The following is a 22948-nucleotide window of genomic DNA, read 5'->3' as shown; positions in this document are numbered from 1 at the left end:
CGGACTGGAAAACAGAGGTCCATTAATACAAACTGTTCCTAATATTCTGGCCACCCAGACAGTAGAGATCCAGAGCAGAACCCAAACATCTCATCAGTGCACCATGATTGATCATTTTATTGTCATTTATTATAAATCAATGATAATTTATGATCATTTGCAAGCTGGTGGGCTTCCCTGCCTCACTGTTTTTGCAAGTGTGATGATGTATGGATACTCAGCAAGTCCCATAAATCAATCACAAATCTGCTTAAAGGGGACTTTCACCCTCAAACACAATGTGCATGTCCGGATACTTGTGATCTACTGATATCTCCTGGTCTTACTTCTCCTTAAACGAAGTCTGAGCTTGTGCTGTCATGATGTCACCAGGGAACCCGGGCTGATGTTGTTTGTTGTTGTTGTTGTTGTTGTTTTTAATTCAGCAGTCTTCTACGTGAGAGCGGTTTTCCATTTAGGTTTGTGGCATTAAGCAGAGGCCCTTGTCCAGAGCGACATACAAAAGTGCTTTGAGGCTCTATCAATGAATAAATCAACACCGGTACGCTAGATTACAAACTTAAGATAAAGTGATCTATACGTCTGAAAGTAGTAGAACCCAGGAACCAGGATTTAGCAAATCTGGATTCAGGGGAATCTAGATTTGGTGCGTTCCGGCAAGCAATCTGAGTTCTTGAATACACGTGGAATCTACGTGTTTTGGGATCGGATGAAATCGTATGAGGGTGTCTCGATTATGTATGCAAATATGTGTCGATTATGACCTCACGTGAGCGGTGTGAAGGTGAATGCGTGTCGATTAGGGCAGTACTTGAGCGGTCTGAAGGTGAATGCGTGTAGATTAGGGCAGCACGTGAGCGGTTTCCACAGTTAAATAGTCCCCTTGCACAGCAATACGGCGTTCCCAGTGTTTCTGCCACTTCTGGAGTATGTTCTAGAACCGTTCTTCCTTCTGCAATTCCTTCTATGAAATTTAAGCTTCATATTCGGGAAGAGAGTGAAGTCTAAAGGAGCCAAATCCAGTGAGTAGGATGGGTGCAGAAGTGAGAACATGTAGAATGTTCTCCGAAGATCATCATGCACAAGTTGCTGAATGATTTCGAGATTTTTGTGAGTTGAGCTCATTGAAGGCTTTCCTCATGTTCTTCTGCTCTTGAAGCGAGCGTGGTACTCAAAACCCCTCCAAAGACTCATTGTAGCATCAAACGTCTTTTGCAGATTTGCCCAGTTGCCCAGAATTTCACATTTGCTCTTTGTTTTAACTTGCTGTCCATGATGAGCTCACACACGTGGTCAGAATTGCACGTTTGTACCATTAGTCTCGAAACTTTATGATACCACTTCGTATATGTGAGTTAGATATGTAACGCATGTTTAGCTGGAGGCTTAATATGCCTCAGGATTTTTGTTCCTTCAGTCATACAGCTAGCAGACGAGTAAATATTAACTTCGGTCATAGAAAGGAAGAGATCTTTGGAGTTTGTCTTTTAATCAGCAAAAGAGAAGACGAGGTAGTGGACAATAACGAGGTGAATGTAATTCATTACTGTACTTAAGTAGCTTTTTCACGTATATGCATATCGTATATATATGCATATCGTATATATATGCATCACGTATATACTGAAGTATTTTCTTTTGGGGAGACTTTGACATTAACTTCACTACATTTCACACTCAAATATATACATTTAGCAAAATCAATCGTTCGTTTTTATTTATGAGTGGACTCAGCAATCGACCAATCAGGGTCGAGCGTGCGCTCTGTTTTATACTCGTTTTGATTGCCGCTCGGTGTATCTACGTAGCGCCAACATACATTTCAGCATCAGTTCAACAACAAGCACATTTCGAGAAGAACAAATGATGGAAGAAACTCCTGACTCGAACTCGCCAAAACACCCGTCGCCTTATTTGCGCGATTTTGTTTGTAAGTTGAAGCCGATTGTGCTGCAAGTTAGGCCGATTATCGGGCGGGACGCTCGACACACCAAAACGTGCGTGTACATTTTGCGCTTGTGTGAGAGAACATAACAGTGGCAGTAGTCGATATTCAGCATCCAAACAGGAAGAGCTAGAACCGTGAATATATAAAGCAAACACCTTTAATACATGCCGCGATCATTAATAACGGATTCGCGAATCTTTTTTTAAAATTATGTCTGCCAAGTTTGCAAAGACGAGCAAGAAAGACAACAGGCGTGTTGCTTTTTTTCTCGTGTGCTCATTCGCTAAGCTAATTAGCCAATCGGAGTTCTCTAACTCTTACAGAGTTAAAAAACGTTCCTCAAAGACGGATTGTTGGCTTGGTGTGTCCCGGGTTATAAATTCTTAATCTAGCCTTATATATTTGGGTAAATATGATGCTAATTTTGGAGAGAAAATGAGAATAATTGTATTCAAAGCCAAGTCTTTAACCAGCTGTAGTTTAGACTACAGGAAGGCATAGGGACCAAAACCTGGATTTTGATTGGAGAGGCTTGTGTTGTTTAATAAATGTTTAATTTAAGCAATCACGTCTTATTAAGTAAAAGTTAGATTTTATGAGATAAAGAGGGAAAGAAAGAAAATCATATATCAGCCATTGGCTGTCCTGATTTCTAAAAAAATCAATATTGGCTAAAAAAACCCTTATCGGTACTTAAGTGCATTTGAAAGAATATACGTTTGTACTTTTACTCAAGTGCAAGTTAAAGGGAGCATTTTTACTGTAGTAATATTTCACCTCGTGTGTATCCACTTTTACTCAAGTACATGATTTGTGTTTGTCGTCCAACTCTGCTGAACAGCTTTAAGACAGGTCAAGTTGAGAACGAGGTAAACAGCATTAAAGTCTTGCGTTGCTGTAAATTCAGTTAAAGTCAGCAATCTCACCTGGGGAAGTCTGCGTGTCTGAAAAACAGCAGCGGTATCGATCGCCACGTCTGAGTTACACCAGAGAAGCCTGTACGTCTCTCCTCAGTGCTGCAGACGCTCAGGGTTTTCACCTTTGCGTCGAAATCGGAGAGGGTCCCAGCCTTGTTCGCTTACCTTCAGTATATTGTCTTTCCTGTCTTGAAACTGTGTCCCTTGTCCTTTATAGGTAGACCAGAGGGGTCAAACACTCATTTATGTATTATGTTTTGTTTTACATGTGAACAAACATTTGTCATGTAGCTGCTATGCATACCTTGAATACGTCATTAAAAGGTGTATCAGGAGTTTGAACTTTTCTAGAAAATGTACACCTCAGAATAGTAAAGGTACGTCCTGAATATTTGTGCTATAAAATAATAAATAATGGCAGTAATGTATTCATGTTCATATTCAATTTCAATACCTGTTTTTATTGCACTGATAAGGTTTAAGGGAATCCCCTTCTGCATCTGTATGTTTTTTGGGACATCTTATACTGCTTGTGAACTTTACCCAGCAGATTCTAATTCATTTGGGCTGCAATAGGGGTTCACCTAGAACCTTCACCCAGCAGATTCTACTTCCTTTTGTTTGCACAAATGGTTCCTTTGTTGTTGTGCATTAACCTCTGCACTGACTTTGCCCAGGAACATCGGTTGCTTGGGTTCTAGAGTCTTAACACCAATGATTCCTGATTAGAATTCTGGAAAATTTACTTTGAAGGTTCTTTGCACTTCAAGTGCTTGAATCCTTACACTGAGAACTGTAGAGCTTTGCACAAATATTCTTGAACTTTCCCAATATGTTTTGTAGAACCTTTGTTCTGGGTATTGATGATCTCGGGGCTGCACAAAAGGGTTTCCTCTTTCCTTTGAGTGTTTTGTGCCATTCTAATATCTTTTGCGCTGAAGAGTGGAAAGAGTGCCCTGACCTTTTGCACTGACGGTTCGAGAACCTTTGCTCTGAGGACTGTAGACAAAGCTTTCAAGAAGTTCATCTGCATTACGTGACTTGACCCTTCACATGGGGGCATGCGTTGCATACACATCTGTATGTGCCACAGCTGTATCAGCCACATCGCACCTTTTTACGAGCAAACTGAACTTTTCTCTGTTCTCTCATTTTCCAGATATAGAGCATGGCTCAAGTGAAAGTGCAGACCTCAGCACACGCCGTGCCTTCTATCAACGGCACTCTGCCCACCGTCCTACCAGGTGTGTGTGAGAGAGAAACCTTTACGGTATACACTTACAGCTTCTCGTTTTCAAAGAGGACGACATCGAATGCCATATACCAGTTCAGCGACAATGCGAGGGTTCTGTGTTCATTGAGGGGAAACTTCTATAATATGGTTGTAGGGCCACTTATTTTCATGTCCCATTGTTACTTAATGTGTTTATGTTGCAGCTCCTCCCCAGGATAACATGGCAAACCCTAAAGAGAAAACACCGATGTGTCTGGTGAATGAATTAGCTCGTTTCAACCGGATCCAGCCGCAGTACAAACTGCTGAACGAGCGGGGGCCTGCACATGCCAAGGTGGAGTGGCTTTGGTTTCTGTCTGAAAATAATTTGAATGCATTTATTATAATGTGTTAAAAAAATTATTAAATTTTTATATTTATATATATATATATATATATATGTATATATATGAGAAAGTTGGATATATTTGAGTAGTCACTGTGCAGCTTAATAGCTATTGTCAGTATAGCTGGCAACAAAAGTAAGTACACCCTAGGTGACAGCTCTACGTTGTATAACCCTGCAAAGCCACATGTCCTATTTATCATGTTCATGACCATACAAATGTGTGATTCTTGTATTTGAGCAGTTAAAATTTGGTGCTTTGAGTACAATTCTCTCATACTGACCACTGACTGTTCAATAAGGCACCTCATTAAAAAAAGAAAAGGATTTTAGAATTGTTGCTCTCCACAGAGATAGCCTAGTCTATAAGATCAGTAACACCTTCAAATTGAGTTACCGATCAGTGGCCAGAGTCATACAGAGGTTTCCCAAGACGGGTTCCACTTGGAACAGGACTCGCAAGGGTATATCAAAGAAGTCGAGTCCTCGTGCTGTGCGTCAGGTGCAGAAGATGCTTTAAAAAAACAGACGCATGAGTGCTGCAGCATTGATTTAGAGGTAGCAGAAGCGGACGGTCTGTTTGTCAGTGCTCAGACCGTATGCCAAACACTGCAATGAGTCGGTTTGCAGGCCGCATCTTCTAAAGCTGGATCACAAGAAACAGTTTGCTGAAGATAACCTGTCCAAGAGCATGAATTACTGTCCTGTGGTCTAATGAGACTAAGATAAACTCAGATGGTGTCCAGCATGTGCCACTTACTATTTTATACTGTGTATATATACACACAGTATGAAATACATAAGATACGGTATATAAATACATAAAATGCAAAGTTAATATTTAGTTCTGAACTCTAATTTTGTTTGTGTGTGTGCAGATCTTCACTGTACAGTTATGTTTAGGTGAGCAGGTTTGGGAAGCTGAAGGCTCCAGCATTAAGAAGGCTCAGCATTCAACAGCCAGTAAAGCTCTGACAGAGAGCTTGCTGCCCCGCCCCCCACCACGCATCATGAAACCAGACACACACACCAATCCAGGTATGACACAGTGGAACACTCGCTCACTACATCATTCTCTGGTTTTAGAGCAGCACTTCAGTGAGGACTGTGTCATTGCTAATTGAATTGCTGGCTTTAGAACTGTTCTGGTTTTGGGGTTTACAATTGTCTTGATGGTTCCTAGGAGAATTAGAACCTTCACTGTAATTTTAGAACATTCAAATGGAGGGAACATTGGCATTTAGGTTTATGAAGTATTAACCGATTCCAGAGCTGGACGTTTGCAAGTTTGTGAGTGCTCTCGAACCTTTGTACCGATGACTGAAATACAGAAATGTAGAATGTTGAGAAGTTACTGGCTGTAGAACCAATGATGTGAAGATGAGAGAACCTTAGCACTAATGGATGTAGAATCTTTGATTAACCTTTTGTTCTGAGGGTTCTTGACCCTTTATGGTACAGTCTTTGCTCTGAGGTTTCTAAAACCTTTTAAATTTCATGATATTGCATACAGTTATGCTCTCAGGATTGTAGAACACTCACTTTTTTGGGAAAAAAATCTAATAAAAATCAAATAGAATAAATGAATGCAAAGGCAGTGCAACTGTACAATTCAGATAGTACCGTTCTAAAATCTGCAGAGTGACGGATCTAGAACCCTAAGTTCAAACGTTCCAGATGCTTCATTGTAATGGTTCTAGAACCCCAAAAGTGAGGCGCTCATTCTCTTGGTTCAAGGCCAGTGCATCTATATAATCTGTATTATAAATGTATTCTGTATGAAATATGAAGTATGAAATATATTCTATCTGCTGTGCAAAGGATTAAGACCACCAATGTTCAGCGTTCTAGAGCTTTCAGCAACTTCGCAGAAAATAATTGTAAATGCTTTTGGTTTGAAGCTTTGTGGCCCAATGCGATAATATTCATAAGGCCCTACTGAAGGTTCTGCAACTTTTCCACTTAGTGCTTTCTCTTATTCCACATAAATGTCAGCAATGTTCTCCTTAGGCAGCATCACTCCCACCGTGGAGCTGAATGGATTGGCGATGAAGCGAGGAGAACCGGCTGTCTACAGACCACTGGAACCCAAACCCCTCCACAACTATAGGGCCAATTACAACTTTAGAGGAATATTCAATCAGAGGTGAGGACTGACCCAGACTACTGAGCAAGAGTGGGACTTCAGAGTAAACAGTTGCAGCAGTGAGTCTGCATTGTGTGTATTGACCAGATACTGGTTTTATGGGATGTGGTGCTGATTATCTGTTCAGCTGTGTGTGTGTGTGGGAACCATATGTGGAAAACCATATGTGGACAAAGGTTTATGGACACCTGACCACAAGATTTGTGTCAGTTTTGAACATCCCATTCCACAGTAGGTCCCCATTTACTGTTATAATAACCTCCACTCTTCTGTTCCATTAGATTTGGAATGAGCGTTTGGAGATTTGTGCTCTTTTAGCTACAAAGTCATGTACTGATGTAGTTGAGGTAAGATTGTCTGGGATGCAGTCAGGTGTTCAACAGGGTTGAATTTAGAGCTTTATAGCAGGCCACTGAAGATCTTCAACTCCAACCCATGTGGACCCATGTGTTTTTCAGGGACACAGGTTTGGGTTTTTTAGCTCAAGCAGAAAATTCAGTGCTACCACATCCAAAGACAGGATACAATTGTGTCCCTCTAACTTCGTAGTAACTTCGTGTGGAAGAACCAAAAACTGTTTGTAGTTTGAGTGAAGGGAAAATGTATTGCTACTGCTTCTCGAACTAAGACATTCTATACAGTTGTGTGCTTAATTATGTGGGAAAATTATAATTATTATTATGTTGTGCATTGATGTTTTACTCCTGTCCACCAGGGGGCAGAAGAGATCTATGTTTGAAAGCAACATCAAAAAAAAAAAAAAAAAAAATATATATATATATATATATATATATATATATATATATATATATGTTCAAGCCTCTGTGTTATAAAAAGCGCATTGCTTTAAATGTTTAGTAATTGTAGTGTGTGTGCACACTATATATATATATATATATATATATATATATATATATATATATATATATATATATATATATATAAAATATGTGTGTATATAGACCACACATGTTCACACAGATGTTCCTTTTCTCCCACACTTTGCACCTGGTTATTAATTAGTAGAACGCACACTCGTATTTTTATGCAACGTGCGTCTGCCGGATTGTTTTTTATCGAGTCATGATTATTTATTTTTAACAATGGATTTATCAGAATAGATATACTTAAATTATGAGGCATATGACATTGGGTGATTATTAGATGAATTGAAGTTCTACAGTGTTGGACGCTCAGGCCTGAAAGGAGTGTTTTTTTTGTCTCATCCAATCCACTACATTTGGTGTCTGTGGGATGTTTTGTGCATTTCTGGCCAAGCTGTTCCTTGAAATTGAATTTCTACACACAGTAATGAATGAATGTCAACAGGAAATAACAGTCCTGCTGAGTTACACAGGCGATTACACACACAGACGGTTTTACACACAAACACAAACACACACACACACACACACACACACACACACACACACACACACTGTCAGAGTGCAGCACTCAGCGGGGGAGAAACAGCGACAGTGTGGCACACGGTCTCATCCTGTCCCGTCCTAAACGCTCAGGGAGACGTTTGTTTGCGTCTCAGCCGTGCAGCTCTGGCAGGGAGCTTTCACAGCAGTAAGACAGCAAGGAAAAGAGGCAAATCGGAGCTCTGCTAGATGACATCATTCTTGAACGGAGAGACACAAAGAACCAGACAGGGAAAAAGAGAAAGGGGCAGACAGACTGAGATGAAGAGAGAGATGTAAAAAAGAGGGGATTGAAGATAAAATGTCAAAGAGAAAGACAGTCAACGAAGAGACATTAAGGGGAGCTGGTATAAGGGTATTGAGGCAGATGTACAGATAGGGAGAAGGAAAGAGAGCGGGAAGAACGGATGGAAATGGGGCTGAGACGTAGTAAAACAGAGATGGGCAGAAACGGGAAGTTGAAAGAAACTCAGCTAAAGGAATGAAAGGGAGAAAGATGGACAGAAAAAAGAAGGTAAGCAAAGAGAGAAAATGATCCATGGGGGCTGATTGGAGGAATAAGGGGCAATAGAGAGACAGATGGATCAATGGGGGACAGCGAGAAACGAAAAGCAAAAGTCAAAAAGAGGGAGACATGAAAAGAACGGATAAGAGTAAAGATAGAATGGGAAAGTGGGAAATGGTAAAGAGAAAAGACGAACATGGGGAGAGAAAGAGAGATAAATATAACAAAAAGAAAGAGGCATACGGAGAGAGAGACAGAAAGACAATTATACAGGAAGAAGGATTGAAAGAGGTAGGCAGAAAGCGAGACGGATATACAGAAAGAGTGAGAGAAAGAGAGAAAGGCAGATAGATAAAGGAATATACAGTAAAAAAGGATATGGGTATAAAGAGATAAAGACAAAGTGGTAGAGAAAGAGATGCAGAAAGAGATAGACAAAACAGAAAGGGAGAGAGAGAAAGATATATAGATACAGAGAGATAAATATATAAAAAGAGATATACAGAAAGAGGGATAGGAAGAGAGATGGGCAGAAAGAGAGATAAATATACAGAAATGGGTAGAGAAAGAGAGACAGATGTAGAGAAAGAGATGGGCAGAAAGGAAGATAAATATATAGAAAAGGGAGAGAAATAGAGGGAGAAAGGAAGTGAGACAGATATACAGCAATAAAGAGAAATATACAGAACGTGGAGAGAGAGTCCGAGATAGAGAAGTGGAAAGAGAGAGAAGGCATGAGAAAGATTTAAAAAGGGGAGAAAGATGGGTGGAAATAGAAAAATAGAAAGAGGGAGAGAAATATGGATGGGGAAAAGGAAGTGAAAGAGATGGGTAGAAAGAGAAATACACAAAAGGGATCGAAGAGAGACAGACATAAAGAAAGAGAAAGAGAATGATATAAGGAAAGAAAGAGAGACAGAGAGAAAGAGATATATATATATATATATATATATATATATATATATATATATATATATATATATATATATATATATATATATATATAGAAAGAGGCAGAAAGGGATACCGATATACAGAAACATGTATAGAGAGAAAGGAGAGAGAGAGAGAGATACAGAAAGTGGGAAAGAAAGAGAACAAGAGAGAAAAGTGGAAAGAGGGAAGGCAGGAGAAAGATATAGAAAAGGGGAGATGGATGGGCAGGAAAAGTGATATGGGATGAGACAGAGAGAGAGAGAGAGAGAGAGAGAGAGAGAGATACAGAAAGTGGGAAAGAAAGAGAACAAGAGAGAAAAGTGGAAAGAGGGAAGGCAGGAGAAAGATATAGAAAAGGGGAGATGGATGGGCAGGAAAAGTGATATGGGATGAGACAGAGAGAGACAGAGAAAGAGAGAGAAAAGGGTTGATATATATGTATATGTGTCTGTATTTGTGTGTGTGAGAGAAACAGAGTGATTTAAAAGGTGGTGATCATCCTCATCGTCATGACAACATATTCTCCTTTATTAGCAAATAGACATTTGGAAAAAAGTCAACATTATTATTGAGCCTTTGGTCAGTTAACGTGTGTGTGTGTGTGTGTGTGTGTGTGTGTGTGTGTGTGTGTGTGTGTGTGTGTGAGATTAAGAAAGAGACAGGTTTTCACAAAACTCTGGATCAAGTTCAAGTTACTTCTGAACATTTAGAGCTAAAGAGAAACAGCAAGACACATATAATAAAAAGGGGAGAGAGAGAGAGAGAGAGAGAGACCACAGGTTGGGGGGGTAGTGGTTCTGTAAAGAGACCCCCAGGGGGTTCTGCAAGAGACATATATATTAAAAGGGGAACTAGAGATAGAGGGAGAGATGGGCTGAAAGAGAAAAAAAATATATATATTTAGAGAGAGATACCATAATTGGAAAGACAGATATACAAGAGAAAGATAGAGGTAATGGAAGGGGAAAGAGAGATATTTATTTTGGTGAAAGAGAGAGAAAGATGTAGTGAATGGAGAACATATATCTATGTATGTATCTATATTTATATTAGGGGTGTAACGGTAGACAAAATTCACGGTTGTGTTCAATTTGGGTGCGGTTACAGGGAAGAAATGCAAAACATAAAATTGCTTGCAAACGCAATTTATTATTATTAACATTTGTGAACATTAACAGTTTACATTTTTAAAACAGTCTTAAATAAAACGCCTGCTCGGTTGAATAATCTTTAAAATAAAATTGATAAAAAAAAGCAAATGGTACAAATCAAATGAATGCAATACCTTTTTTTTTTTTGGATTATATTGATTCAATTAAGTAATTGATTAAATTAGCACAAATTGAATTTATTAAATAAAAAGAATACATGAAAAAAATCAAATAGTTTACATTTGTTGTTTTCTTAAGATACTGTATGTTCTGCTTAACTGTTCTACTTATTTTAGCACCCTTTAACAAATTTCTTCCATTCTTCATTCTTTCGCTCCCACGATACGCGGAACCGTCAGGATATTCTTCTTTTAAGAGAAATTCTTGAAGTTGTACATAAAACGCTAAAGAATCCTTATCACGAAAAACTAAATCTGAGTTTTATTAGGTACTACAAATCGTATTTTAAGTATGAAGTAAGTAGCCACAGTGACACTGCGCTAGCTCTCGTCCCCCCTCCCCATTTACTGTTCTCTAATAACCTCCACTCTTCTGTGAGGTTCCACTAGATGTTGGAGTATGGAGATTTGTGCTCATTTAGCCACAAAGTCATCATTTCAATTCATCCCAACGGTGTTCAATAGGCTTAAGATCATAGCTCTATAGCAAGCCATTCATGATCTCCTTGTGCACAGGGACATTTTCATTGTCATTCGCCTCCAACTCTGTGGTAACTTTGGCGGGAAAGAACCACATATGGCTGGAAATGTCCAATTGGTGTTCCAATACTTTTCTTCATATAGTGTACTTTTATGATACCACATCCAAAGACCTATTGTATAATTGTGTACCTCCAACTTATATATAGCTTATATATGAAAAATTCTCAAGTGACCTGAAGCAGCTTTTCTCTGAAAAGAAAGTCTGGAATGATGAGGAAAAAGCTCGCTAAAAACATGAATATTGTTTACTTCAGGGTATATTTGTTGGTTTATACACCATAAGGCATAACATATGCAACAAACCGCAATGCGCTGTGTATTCTGACATCTTTCTATCAGAACCAGCATGGTATTATTCAGCAATCTGAGCTACAGGAGCTCGACTGTTGGATCGGACCACACAGACCAGCCTTCGCTTTCCACGTGCATTAATGAGCCTCGGCCGCCCACGACCCTGTCGCCGGTTCACCACTGTTCCTACATTGGAGCACTTTTAATAGACACTAACCACTGCAGACCAGAACATCCCACAAAAGCTGCAGTTATGGAGATGCTCTGACCCAGACGTCTAGCCGTCACAATTTGACCCTTGTTACACTCATTCAAATCTTTCTGCTTGCCCATTTTTCCTGCTTCTTACACATCAACTTTGAGGTCAAAATGTTTAATATATCCTACCCACTCTCAGGTGCCATGATGAAGAGATAATCAGTGTTATTTACTTCACCGCTCATAATGTTAATATCGTTGTAAAGCATATGCTTATTTGTAACGTCTAGGATTTTTGTTGTGTGTGAGTATTAGCTAATTGTATAACTGCAAATTAGAATAGAAGTATACGAATTAGAAGAACGACTGACAATCTCTCAAGAAGGAACCCATGAGGGGAACTGAAATTCCAAACAGAAACAAATAAGGAACCACTCCGGTCTCTACCGGATAGTGGGATTTTAATATTGTCAGGGAATCGATTGCGGTTGCGGTTTCCTTGTTTCCGCTGCTGCGCGACTTCCCGAGCTGATTTGTGTATGAGTGTGTGATTGCGTCAGCGTAGCTGCTTCAGCTGGAACAATAGCGAGGCAAACCAGCCATGCTGAAAATGATGATATTTCCTGCTCTGATACTGGGCGGAGAGAAACATGCTCATGGGAACACCTGAACCGCAACGCTGTTTTCTTTTCATAAAGTCATCATTAGCAAGATGCAACGCAACGCATTAGTGTGTGTGATTCAGCGTCCGTGACCTTTTGTGGGCCGGCGAATATCTGCGGAATGCTGGTAGGAGTGTCGGAATGGTATAACAACAGACTCGGATGCGTTGTTGCTAATGACCTTTCAAACAGTTCAGTTGCTCATGACAGACTGTAGCATCGGTATAAATAATGACAACGCAGGAAACACAATTTAGAAAAGGGACAAAATAATGACAAAATTGCAGTTTATATAAACAAATGATTTTCTGCTGACCATGGCTGCAAAGAGTGCTTATTGAAGTTATCATAGACTTCCTATTATGTCACAAACTCATTCTCCTCTGATCTCTTTTATCAAAAAGGCTTTTTTTTCTCCCTTGGATGTTTTTTGTGTTTTGCACCACTCTGTTCCAGTTCTAGAGATTGATGTGCGTGAAATTCACAGGCGGTCAGCTGTTTCTGAAATACCCAAAACAAGCCCACCATGTCACAACTTTTCCCCTATTTTGATGTTTAATGTAAGTATAACCTGAAGTGCTTGACCTCTATCAGTTGGATTTTTTTTATGCATTGTGGTGCTGTATGAATGAGCAGGTATAAAGGTGTTTTTCTAATAAAGTGGAAGGTAATTGTGCTTTGTTTAATATGAGAATTGTTACTTTCAGAAATAATAAAAATACAGGTAGTGCTAGCTAGGTAGTGTTGGTTTGCTAATCAGCAGGTTAGCGATGAATTTGATTGATCTCAGAACTCGGATTTATGTAATTTTCAGCAAAATGGAGTTACAAAGCAAGAGGGCAAAAACAAGCTACTCGGCAAACATTAATGATCACAGGTTTTCTCAAAACTGTGAATTGTATGAGATGGAATTCTGAATTAAGGGTTTTTTTTTTCTTTATTTGTCCCAGTCGGAGCTCAGACATTTTCATCTAACAAGTTTCCAGCTGGTTAACTAAGCAAGGAATATACCATATTACAGATGACACCCACATCATTTTAAGGAGTTGAAGACATTCTTTTCAAAAATCCCATGTACCTTCTAGAATGTTTGCTAGCTTAGCTAATTTACCAAGTAGCAAACAGTTATTGTGTGCAGAGCCTCTCAAAAGTTTAGAAACACTTGGCCAAATTTTGAGTCATAGGCACGTTTTCTTTTGTTTCTATGCAACAAACTATGGAAAAACACAAGAATTGGACAGTGAATGACTGGAAGAAAGAATAAATGTGTGGGACATTTTTGTCTTTAACAGAAGATTTTCAGTAAGATGGAGAGCAGGAACATTGCAGACTTTTTCCAGGTGAAAGGAATACTAAACCACCATGTCTACAATTCCATACTTCAACATCATACCAACTTTACCACACAACAAGACAATAACCCAAAGCATACATTCAAGCTCTATAAGTATTATTTAGTGTTATAGAGTGTTATCTATTATGGAATGGCCTGCCTAGTCGCCGCACCTCAATCCTAAAACCTGGGATGAACTGGATCGCAAGGTCAGAAAGAAATTCCCATTAACCCATTAAACTAGAGAAGAACACCTTTGTCAAGTTTTACCAGAGGCATGGCAAAGTTTTTCAGCTTTGTTTGGAGGAACAAATTGCCAGATGCTAAGACTGTATAAAGCTGGTATTCATGCTAAAGGAAGGATTTTTTTTTTTTTTGGAAAATAAAATTTAACATTGGTAAATTTATATATCTGATCAAAATAAATCTTCATACTGTTTATTTACCTGAGTTTGTTGCATGGAAACAAAAGAAACATGCATGCGTCTTTTAAAAACCCATTAAAGACTAGGTGTTTCAAACTCTTGGATGAACTGCTTTCAAAGTGAAATTTTGTGAACTTCATTTACACATTGTTTTTAAGCAGAATTAAATGAAGGCCACGACAGCATTAATGGAAAACTGACTAGCTGGGATCTAGCTAGCAGTTACCAGGCTAACTGTGAAGAAACTTTAACCACGTACGTCGTGTGTGTATTGGGAGCAGCATCAGACAGCATCGGTTTCATCATTTCGGGTGTGTGGGTTTGTGTGTGTTCAGCGCAGCTGTGTGTGATTAGGGGTTTTTGTGAATCATCACCAGCTCTCCCTCATAAGCCTCATACCGAAAACTTGATCACTGACGGAGATTTCCTTCTCAGTCCTTATCTTGTTGGTTTAGTAAAGAGCAGCGGCATCCAAACATTTTGAGGTCAGATAGAGGAAATAGCGGTGCGTCACTGGCAATCTGTACTTACAGAAATAACGCCCTTAACAGGTGTAAACCTGTCACTCATTGGAGGTGGAATTGATTAGCTGGGAGTCATATGCTTGTATGTAAATTTATTCATATACTGACCTACACTACATGAACGAAAGTATAGGGACACCTTTCTTTTCCAGCCATATGTGGTTCTTCTCAAAATTTTTAACCACCAAATTGGAGGCACATGATTGTATAGGATGCCTTTGGATGCGCTACCATGACATTTTCCCTTTATGTGACCTACGAGACCCAAACCTGTTCCAGCATGACAGTGCCCCTGGTTTTATATGGTTTACATGCTTTGGAGAGGAAGATCTTGAGTCTTAATGGACACTGGCGTAATTCAGAATAAAAACTGCATTAAAGTCTGGAAAAAAAAAACTTTAGATCATCTTTCCAAATAATTACAAGTAAATTTAAAGCTTATAGTTAAAAAAATAATAATAGGTTTCAACCCTTTTATTCTTTATCCATAAGCTTATCTGGGTTCATTTATTCAGATTTTGTACCTGTATGTACGTTGAAAATGATATAATTTCATAACGTATGGTTGTTAGAAAGCGTTGAGCTGATCGTCTGATGGTCTTTTGGTTTCCAGTAAAAAAAAAAAAAATGTTGAGAAAGACATTCATTCAGGATCAAACAAAATTTTTTGACAACGAAACAAAACGTGTATTGTGACTGCAGTTCAATTCATTTTGGATCGCGCAAGTATTTTTTTGTTTTGTGTTATTGTGTTTTTCCTGGGTTGCCAGATTTTCTCAATGCTGACCGTTTCCAAAATCTTGTATTCATGTGATTGTGAAAATAATCTAAGAAATATTTATAATTTGGCCATATGTTGAAATGTTGATTTATATATGTAGGGCTGCATGATATCGAATATTTGTGATGGGATATACGAAATATCATGTCTTATATACACTATATGGACAAAAGTTTGTGGACACTTGACAATAAGATTGGTATGTGCTTATTGAGTAGAATAGAATAGCTTTTATTTGTCACATATACATTATAGCACTGTGAAATTCTTCCCTTCGCATAACCGAATTTTTTTTTGAATCTGGGGTCAGAGCGCAGGGTCAGCCACAAGACAGTTCCCCTGGAGCACAGAGGGTTAAGGGCCTTGCTCAAGGGCTCAAGAGTGGCAGTTTGGTGATACCGTGGCTTGAACCCCAAACCTTCCGATCAGTAACTCAGAGCCTTAACCACTGAGCTACCACCTCCTTAGTCCTATTCCACTTTTAGTCGAATTACCTCCACTTTTCTGGGAAGATGTTTCACTAGACAGATATGGCTGAAAAAGTCAAGTGTCCCAAAACCTTTGTCCATGCAGTGTCTATATTCAAAAACTATCAACAAATAAAAAAAAATGTCCAGCAGGAACAGTGTCCATCAGAAACGCTAATCAAGATAAAAAGCAGTTCTTGAATGAGGGGAGGGGAGCCAATCTGGCAACCATGATTCAGCCTTTGGTTTGATATGAAGCTTATGGGATAAAGTGAGGCATCATTCACGAAAAGCATATACAAATACAATTTGTACTTACTTTTTTAAGCGTCTTCACAATTCAAAAAGAGATTTCAAGCAAGCGACATTAACTGTCGTGTCGGGGGTTGGGTTGTGTAGGAATGGGTGGGATTTGGTGGTCAGAATTCCTTCAGGCAGTAATAATATTAGAAACATTCAGCCCCACGCACACCTTTGCTCTGAATGAGGAAAACAGTTTGGGCAATGTTGTTTTGGTTAATCGAATTATTCGTTCATACTCCTAAAAACGTAGCTGTTTTTCCTGCTCAGGCTCGAGGCGGATATGAAGACTGTCCCAGGCATGAGGGTGAGAGAACACCCCCCGAATGGGGTGCCATTATTTAATGTTATTCCTCGGAAGCAAAAAAAATTAAGTAGATAAACTAGAGTTAAGTCAAACGTCTGATCGAAATGCAAATCACACCAAAGGACAGAGAAAAGAACTGAAAGAAAGATGTGTATCTGCCTTTCCAAGCATTAACACCGCATTAACTCCTGAAATTATGCAAACAGCACATGGTGTGTCATTATGAAGGAAGCAACAGCACTTTTTTTTCTCGGAGAGCGCTCTGATTAAAAATCAGAGGTCACCCCTAGTGTCTCGTATGCGTCCGATGCTATAACAGGAGAGGAATTTCAATTTCCCAAGCTCATTTAAGTGTCAGGACGCCCGGATGTTTCATGCCGTGTCGAAGCCGGAGCACAACTGGGTGAGAGCATACGGGGCGGTTCACCCCAGAGTCGCATTTTAAGCGGGATCAGCCAAAAACTGAAAAGCACACAGCGTCTCTCTTAGTCGGAATGCATTCATTGTGTCAAAACACATGAGAGTTAGTTAGGCACTGAGGCTAGCGTTGCTCAAGAGTGTGAAAAGTGGATAGTTTGGACAGTGTTTAAACTGTATGGCTAAAAAAAAACGTTTGCCTAGCACTACCTGGACCTGTGTTAAAGTGATTATTAAAAACACTTCCGAGGAAGAACATGATTATGGCTTCATTATGGATTCTGCTGCTTTAAACTTTCTACTGAGATACTCAGCAATGAACAACTCGGCCTGTATGGAGGGTTTGTGTATTAGGGATCTCCATAACTGAGGCTGATGCAATTCGCATCTCGACGCATAGCCAACGATATAATACATTAAAGATACATACTGTATGAAGCAGCTACCGATGCAATGCGATACGTTTCACCCCCTATTACGATGCAGTGCGATTTGATTCCGATTCGATCCATCACAATTGCGAATTAATGCAATATGATGCTACACAGTTCGATATGGTACAGATAGTTCTGCTTATATTCACTACTTATATTACTTTGGCTTAGACTGACAGCAAATCATCGATTTACTTAAGTGCCTTCTGACATGGCCCTTTCACAGGCCTTTGTAGTGCATAAACAAAGATTGAATGCAGCTCTACCTCTGCCATGTTAATCTGCATTCTATGTGTCTCTCAGGACACGCCTCGGCCTCTGTAGTGTTGTGCAGTAGTGGTGCTGAGAGAACACACTAGAAACAGTTTAGCGAGGAGAAGTCAATCTACCTATAAAACATTGGTCGCTTTCTAAATGACTCATGCGACTATTTTTAAAACGATGCATCACGATATAAAATTTAACTTTTCGAAATCGATCACTTTTATGCTGAATTGTTAAATATTACCATTCCTACTGTATATATTATGACCCACTTCTTAAATTCCTAGCTAGCGGCTCTTCATTTTCGTAGGTTTGGAGTGGGAGATCTCCAGCAATAGAGCTCTGACCTCAACCCTACTGAACACCATTTGGATGAATTGGAGTCCTGACTGCAGCCCAGGCCTCCTCAAATCACCTACATCAGCACCTGACTTTACTAACACCCTTCTCGCTGAATGAGCACAAATCTCCACAAAATCTATTGGAACACTTTTCCCAGAAGAGTGGAGAAGATTCTAACAGCAAATGATAACTCGGTGTGGAATGCGAAGACAAAATCTTATAGTTTGGTGACCTCACACTTTTTTCCACCTTTCAACATTTAATTGGTGACCTCATGCTGCCAGCAATAATTGCTTGACTGGATCAATTATCTCCTGCCCCTACGGATAGATACGTGTTTCAGACGTACGTTTCATGTCACACTTTGATCAGGCCAGTATAAATGTCATTTCCTTGCCTTCGGGATGTTTTCAAGTATAATTTTCTTCTTATGTTTTTTCTTTTTAAAGTCACCCGATTAGCATCTTCTCTGATGTTTGGTCTTCCAAAGCTGTTGACTGATATATTCAGACATTTGACTGGTTTTCAGTCCGTCACCATCAGATGCCAAAAGATGTACAAGAGATAATAGAACTGTGAGATTTAGGACACAGCCCATGGAGCTTCGAGTACGCTTTCTTTGTGGTAATCCAAGACAAACATAACTCTGATCATGCTAATTCAAATGTGGTTTAAGAACAGGGCACTGAACTAGCCAACAACATTGTTTGAGGAAGCATGAACGTTATGGAATAAAAACCTTATATGCGTATGTTTTAGTAGTTTCGCGTGTGTGTGTGTGTGTATATATGTATGTGTATGTGTGTGGTGCTTCGCCCTTTCCTCCTGTTAGGTGTTCCCACTTTGGCTTGCGTTCCTTTTTAATTCAGACCAGACGGTCCTCTCTCTCTCTCTCTCTCTCTCTCTCTCTCTCTCTCTCTCTCTCTCTCTCTCACACACACACACACACACACACACACACACACACACACACACACACACACACACACACTCTGTGTGTGAGAGCAGTTCCTTTCCCACGCTGCGGCACCTGTATTCACCCACCATGACACCCAAATTCACTCCCCCCCCACATCCCCCGACCCGACCCAAACCCCCTCCTCCTGAAATGAGGCACCCCATGGAATTCTGGGAGTGAACTTCAGTATCACTGCACAGAAAACATTAACTTTTACAACTGGATATTGAGTGAAATTCATCATTTTTATTGGGGTGGAAAATGTTATTTTTAATCTCCTTAAAAGGATAAAATGGGCCACATTTCTAAGGATGTCACCTATAGACCAACTTCGAAAAGCATATTAGCAAAATCTGGCAAATTGTATTCGGGTGCCATTAGGGTTGCACAAGCCCAGTGCACTCTTAGTGCCGGTCCCGAACCCAGATAAATGGGGAGGGTTGGGCATCCAGCGTAAAGCATGTGCCAAATCAAATAGCGGATCACAAACCAGAGATGGAAAAATTCTGGAGTGAGTTAGATGAAGTGGTGGAGAGTGAACCTAGGAAAGAAAGATGATTAGGGTAGACTTCAGTAGGCATGTTGGTGATGAGTTGATGGGTAGGTATGGCCTAAAGGAGAGGAATGTGGAAGGGCAGATGGTGGTAGATTCTGCAAAAAGTATGGAAATTGCAGTGGTAAACACTTATTTTAAGAAGAAGAAGGAGCATAAGGTAACTTATAAGAGTGGAGGAATGTGCACACAGGTGGACTATGTTCTATGCAGGAGATACAACCTGCTACTCTAACACTTCTACCACTAGTAATACTGATATATCCACTACTATTGCTTATACTGTTATTATAATTACAGTTCATGCTACTGTTACTACTATCTTTAATACTTCTACCACCATTGACATCCCTTATACAGTAATCCCCCGTTTATCGCGGTGGTTAATTCCCAAAACCACAAAATACTATTTAATGTATACAGTCCTGTCATTTTACTTCATTTTAGAATTAATAATTATATTTTTATTAATACATTTTATTATTTCAACATTAAACTCCATAAAAAACAATTCCTATAAGTTTTTTGGTCTATTTTTTGGAGAGACCGGAAAAATCAACTAAACTAATTATTAGTGTGGCAAATGCAATTTTGTGATAAACCGGGGGCACGAGATTTGAACCGCGGTAAAGCGGGGGATTATTGTATTATTAATCCAGTGCTACTACTGTCATAGCTAATACTGCTGTTGTTATTACGACACATTAAAAAACTTCTATTACTATTATCACTATTGCTATTACTACAGTATCACCACTACTGCCTTTGCTACAACTGCTATTAACACTAACACTACTATTGCTAATACGCCTCCTATACACCATCCATTTACTCTAAATACTTAACCATTATTAACACCACTGCAACCATTAGACCTATTATCACTACTGGTGCTATCAGTACTACTACTACTACAACTAATCCCACTAATGTAGCTACCTGTACTACCACTACTTAAACTATTAACACAGTCATACTTCTATTTCTACTACTACAATTAATCACCAATTGCTATTCTTTTACTACACCTTTTACTACAATTAGTACTCCTATTGTTAATTTATCTTTCTAATACCAACACTATTGCCACCACTGTATTTCCATTACTATTCTTATTTAATAACACTGTAGTCATGCTACTGCACACATTACTCACCATTACTTCTATTGCAACTACTTCTACTACTTCTACTACTACTTATATATACTAATACCAACATCGATACATCATCTTCCATTACTAATACTATTAACAGTTATACTATTACTAGCTAATAATACTATTACTAGTTATACTTCTGTTACTGCTACTACCATTAACAACACCATTTGCTAATACCATCCTATAAGTAGTAATATTATTATTACTACTACACCGCTATTATCAAATCCCCTACTTCCCAACACTAGGAACCCCTTTGCTACTCTTATTAATAACAGTATCACTACTAGTAAAAATGCTACAACGACAAAAAAGAGCATTTTTACCATTACAACTATCAATACTTTTATTACTACATCACTATAATCATATCCACTACTTCTCCCTCTACTTCTGCCTCGAGGGAACCCTATTATTAATTTTTGTTAATAGCATTATCATTAGTTGTATAAATGCTACTATAACTAGAAAAATCATATTGCTATTACTACTGCGATTGCTTCCTATACTATTGGTCAAACTACTACTGATCATTACTACTGCTATGAATACTATGGTTAATAACTACCATTAATACATTTATGACCATTACTACTAATAGTAGTAATACAAATATTTATACATATACCAGAAATTAAACTCTATCTATTAATTACTAACACTATTATCACACTTCTGCTACTACTCCAATTATTACATTTGCTAATACTCTTATTATTAAATATTCTACTACTTATACTACTATTTATTATTATTATTTCTCTAGTAGTACTTTAGTGTTACTAGTAACACCACTGCTAGTACGATAGCTACTCCAATTACAGTAAGACCCTGACCTACGACCACTAGAATTACGACATTTCGGAGATACGACGGTCACCTCAGACGAAAAATAAATAAATCGCAGAAAATCTACATTTATTCATGAAATTGTTCAGAATCCGCGTGCGGTAAGTAGATTTGACAACGCCGCAAACAGTGTGGGGAAGAAGTATGCCTGGCAGGCATGCATTGTGGGTATTAGAGCCGCTCTAGTTAGCGTGACCTCGCATAGTTCAGACGTGTTCAGGGTGATCTTGTGCTTTCTTGTATTTTGTGAAGTGATTTTACCATTATCACTACTAACTAATACTACTACTGATACTGCTAGCACTACTAATACCAATACTACTACCACTGCTAACACAGCTACATGTATTACTGTTAATAATACTATTACCATAGTTATATTTCTATTACTAATTCAATTAACATCATTTTTTTGATAGACATTTCGGAGATACGACGATCACCTCAGACGAAAAATAAATAAATCGAAGAGAATCTGAATTTATTTATGAAAACTTTTAAAATCTATAGTACTATAACTAATACTACTACTAATATTATTACTACTGCACCAGTATCATCATATCCACTAGTAATTATTACTAGAACAATGCTACTAAAAAAATACTGCTGCTATTTTCACCATTATTACAACTACTATTAAAACTGCTAGCAACACTATTATTATTACTAATTCCACCGCTAATGTATTACTGTTAATAATACTATTACCATAATTCTGCTTCTATTACTAATACAGTTAATACCACCATTTGCAAATATTATCACAAAAAAAATGTAGTAGGTGTTTGCTTCTTATATTAGTAGTCATACATCTACTGCTATTACTACATCCTTCAACTTAATTCATCTACTATAGCTATATCTACTATTGTTACTATTGTTAATGTCACTTATTCTGCTATCAATACTATTAATATGTCTGCTGAAAAAGTTGAATTGAGTGGCTGCTGCTCCTGCCTTGTGTAATTCTTGTAATTTGACAGTCATTTTAGAGAAAGTGTACACATTGCCTGTGTTTTTTTTTTTTCTTTTTCCCCCCTTGTGTCCTGGCTGTTCTCAGCGGCTGTTATGTTTTTCGTCCCATCAGATCGCTGCCAGTTACTGCACGATCTGGCTTTTCTTTTTCAGGATGTTCGTAATTATTCTGGAATAGTTTTCTTCATTTCATTACTGCATGTGTGTAATTCCTGTTTTATTATTATTCCTCGGTGGTTTCTGCACATGCCCCGAGCTTAACATTGCCCAGATGTCTTCCATCAGGATCGAATCGGAGCTCGCGAACCAAGAGGAAATTTGGTCAACAGATG

General features: G+C 38.7%; 1 protein-coding gene across 2 annotated transcripts in view; it reads left to right on the top strand.

The window, feature by feature from the left end:
• Positions 1-22948, top strand: part of stau2 (staufen double-stranded RNA binding protein 2) — an 89928-nt gene that overhangs the window by 455 nt on the left and 66525 nt on the right. For both annotated transcript variants that reach the window (XM_046833527.1, XM_046833526.1), the window contains exons 2-5: positions 4025-4109; positions 4303-4433; positions 5363-5522; positions 6495-6630. In XM_046833527.1, coding sequence (XP_046689483.1) covers positions 4034-4109; positions 4303-4433; positions 5363-5522; positions 6495-6630 — 503 coding nt within the window. In that variant the 5' untranslated portion in view covers positions 4025-4033. The remainder of the gene's footprint in view (positions 1-4024; positions 4110-4302; positions 4434-5362; positions 5523-6494; positions 6631-22948) is intronic.

This window comes from Silurus meridionalis, chromosome 21, assembly GCF_014805685.1.
Source record: "Silurus meridionalis isolate SWU-2019-XX chromosome 21, ASM1480568v1, whole genome shotgun sequence".
NCBI classification, from domain to species: domain Eukaryota; kingdom Metazoa; phylum Chordata; class Actinopteri; order Siluriformes; family Siluridae; genus Silurus; species Silurus meridionalis.
The sequence above is the reverse complement of the archived record's forward strand: the minus strand, read 5'-3'. Positions and strand labels throughout refer to the sequence as shown.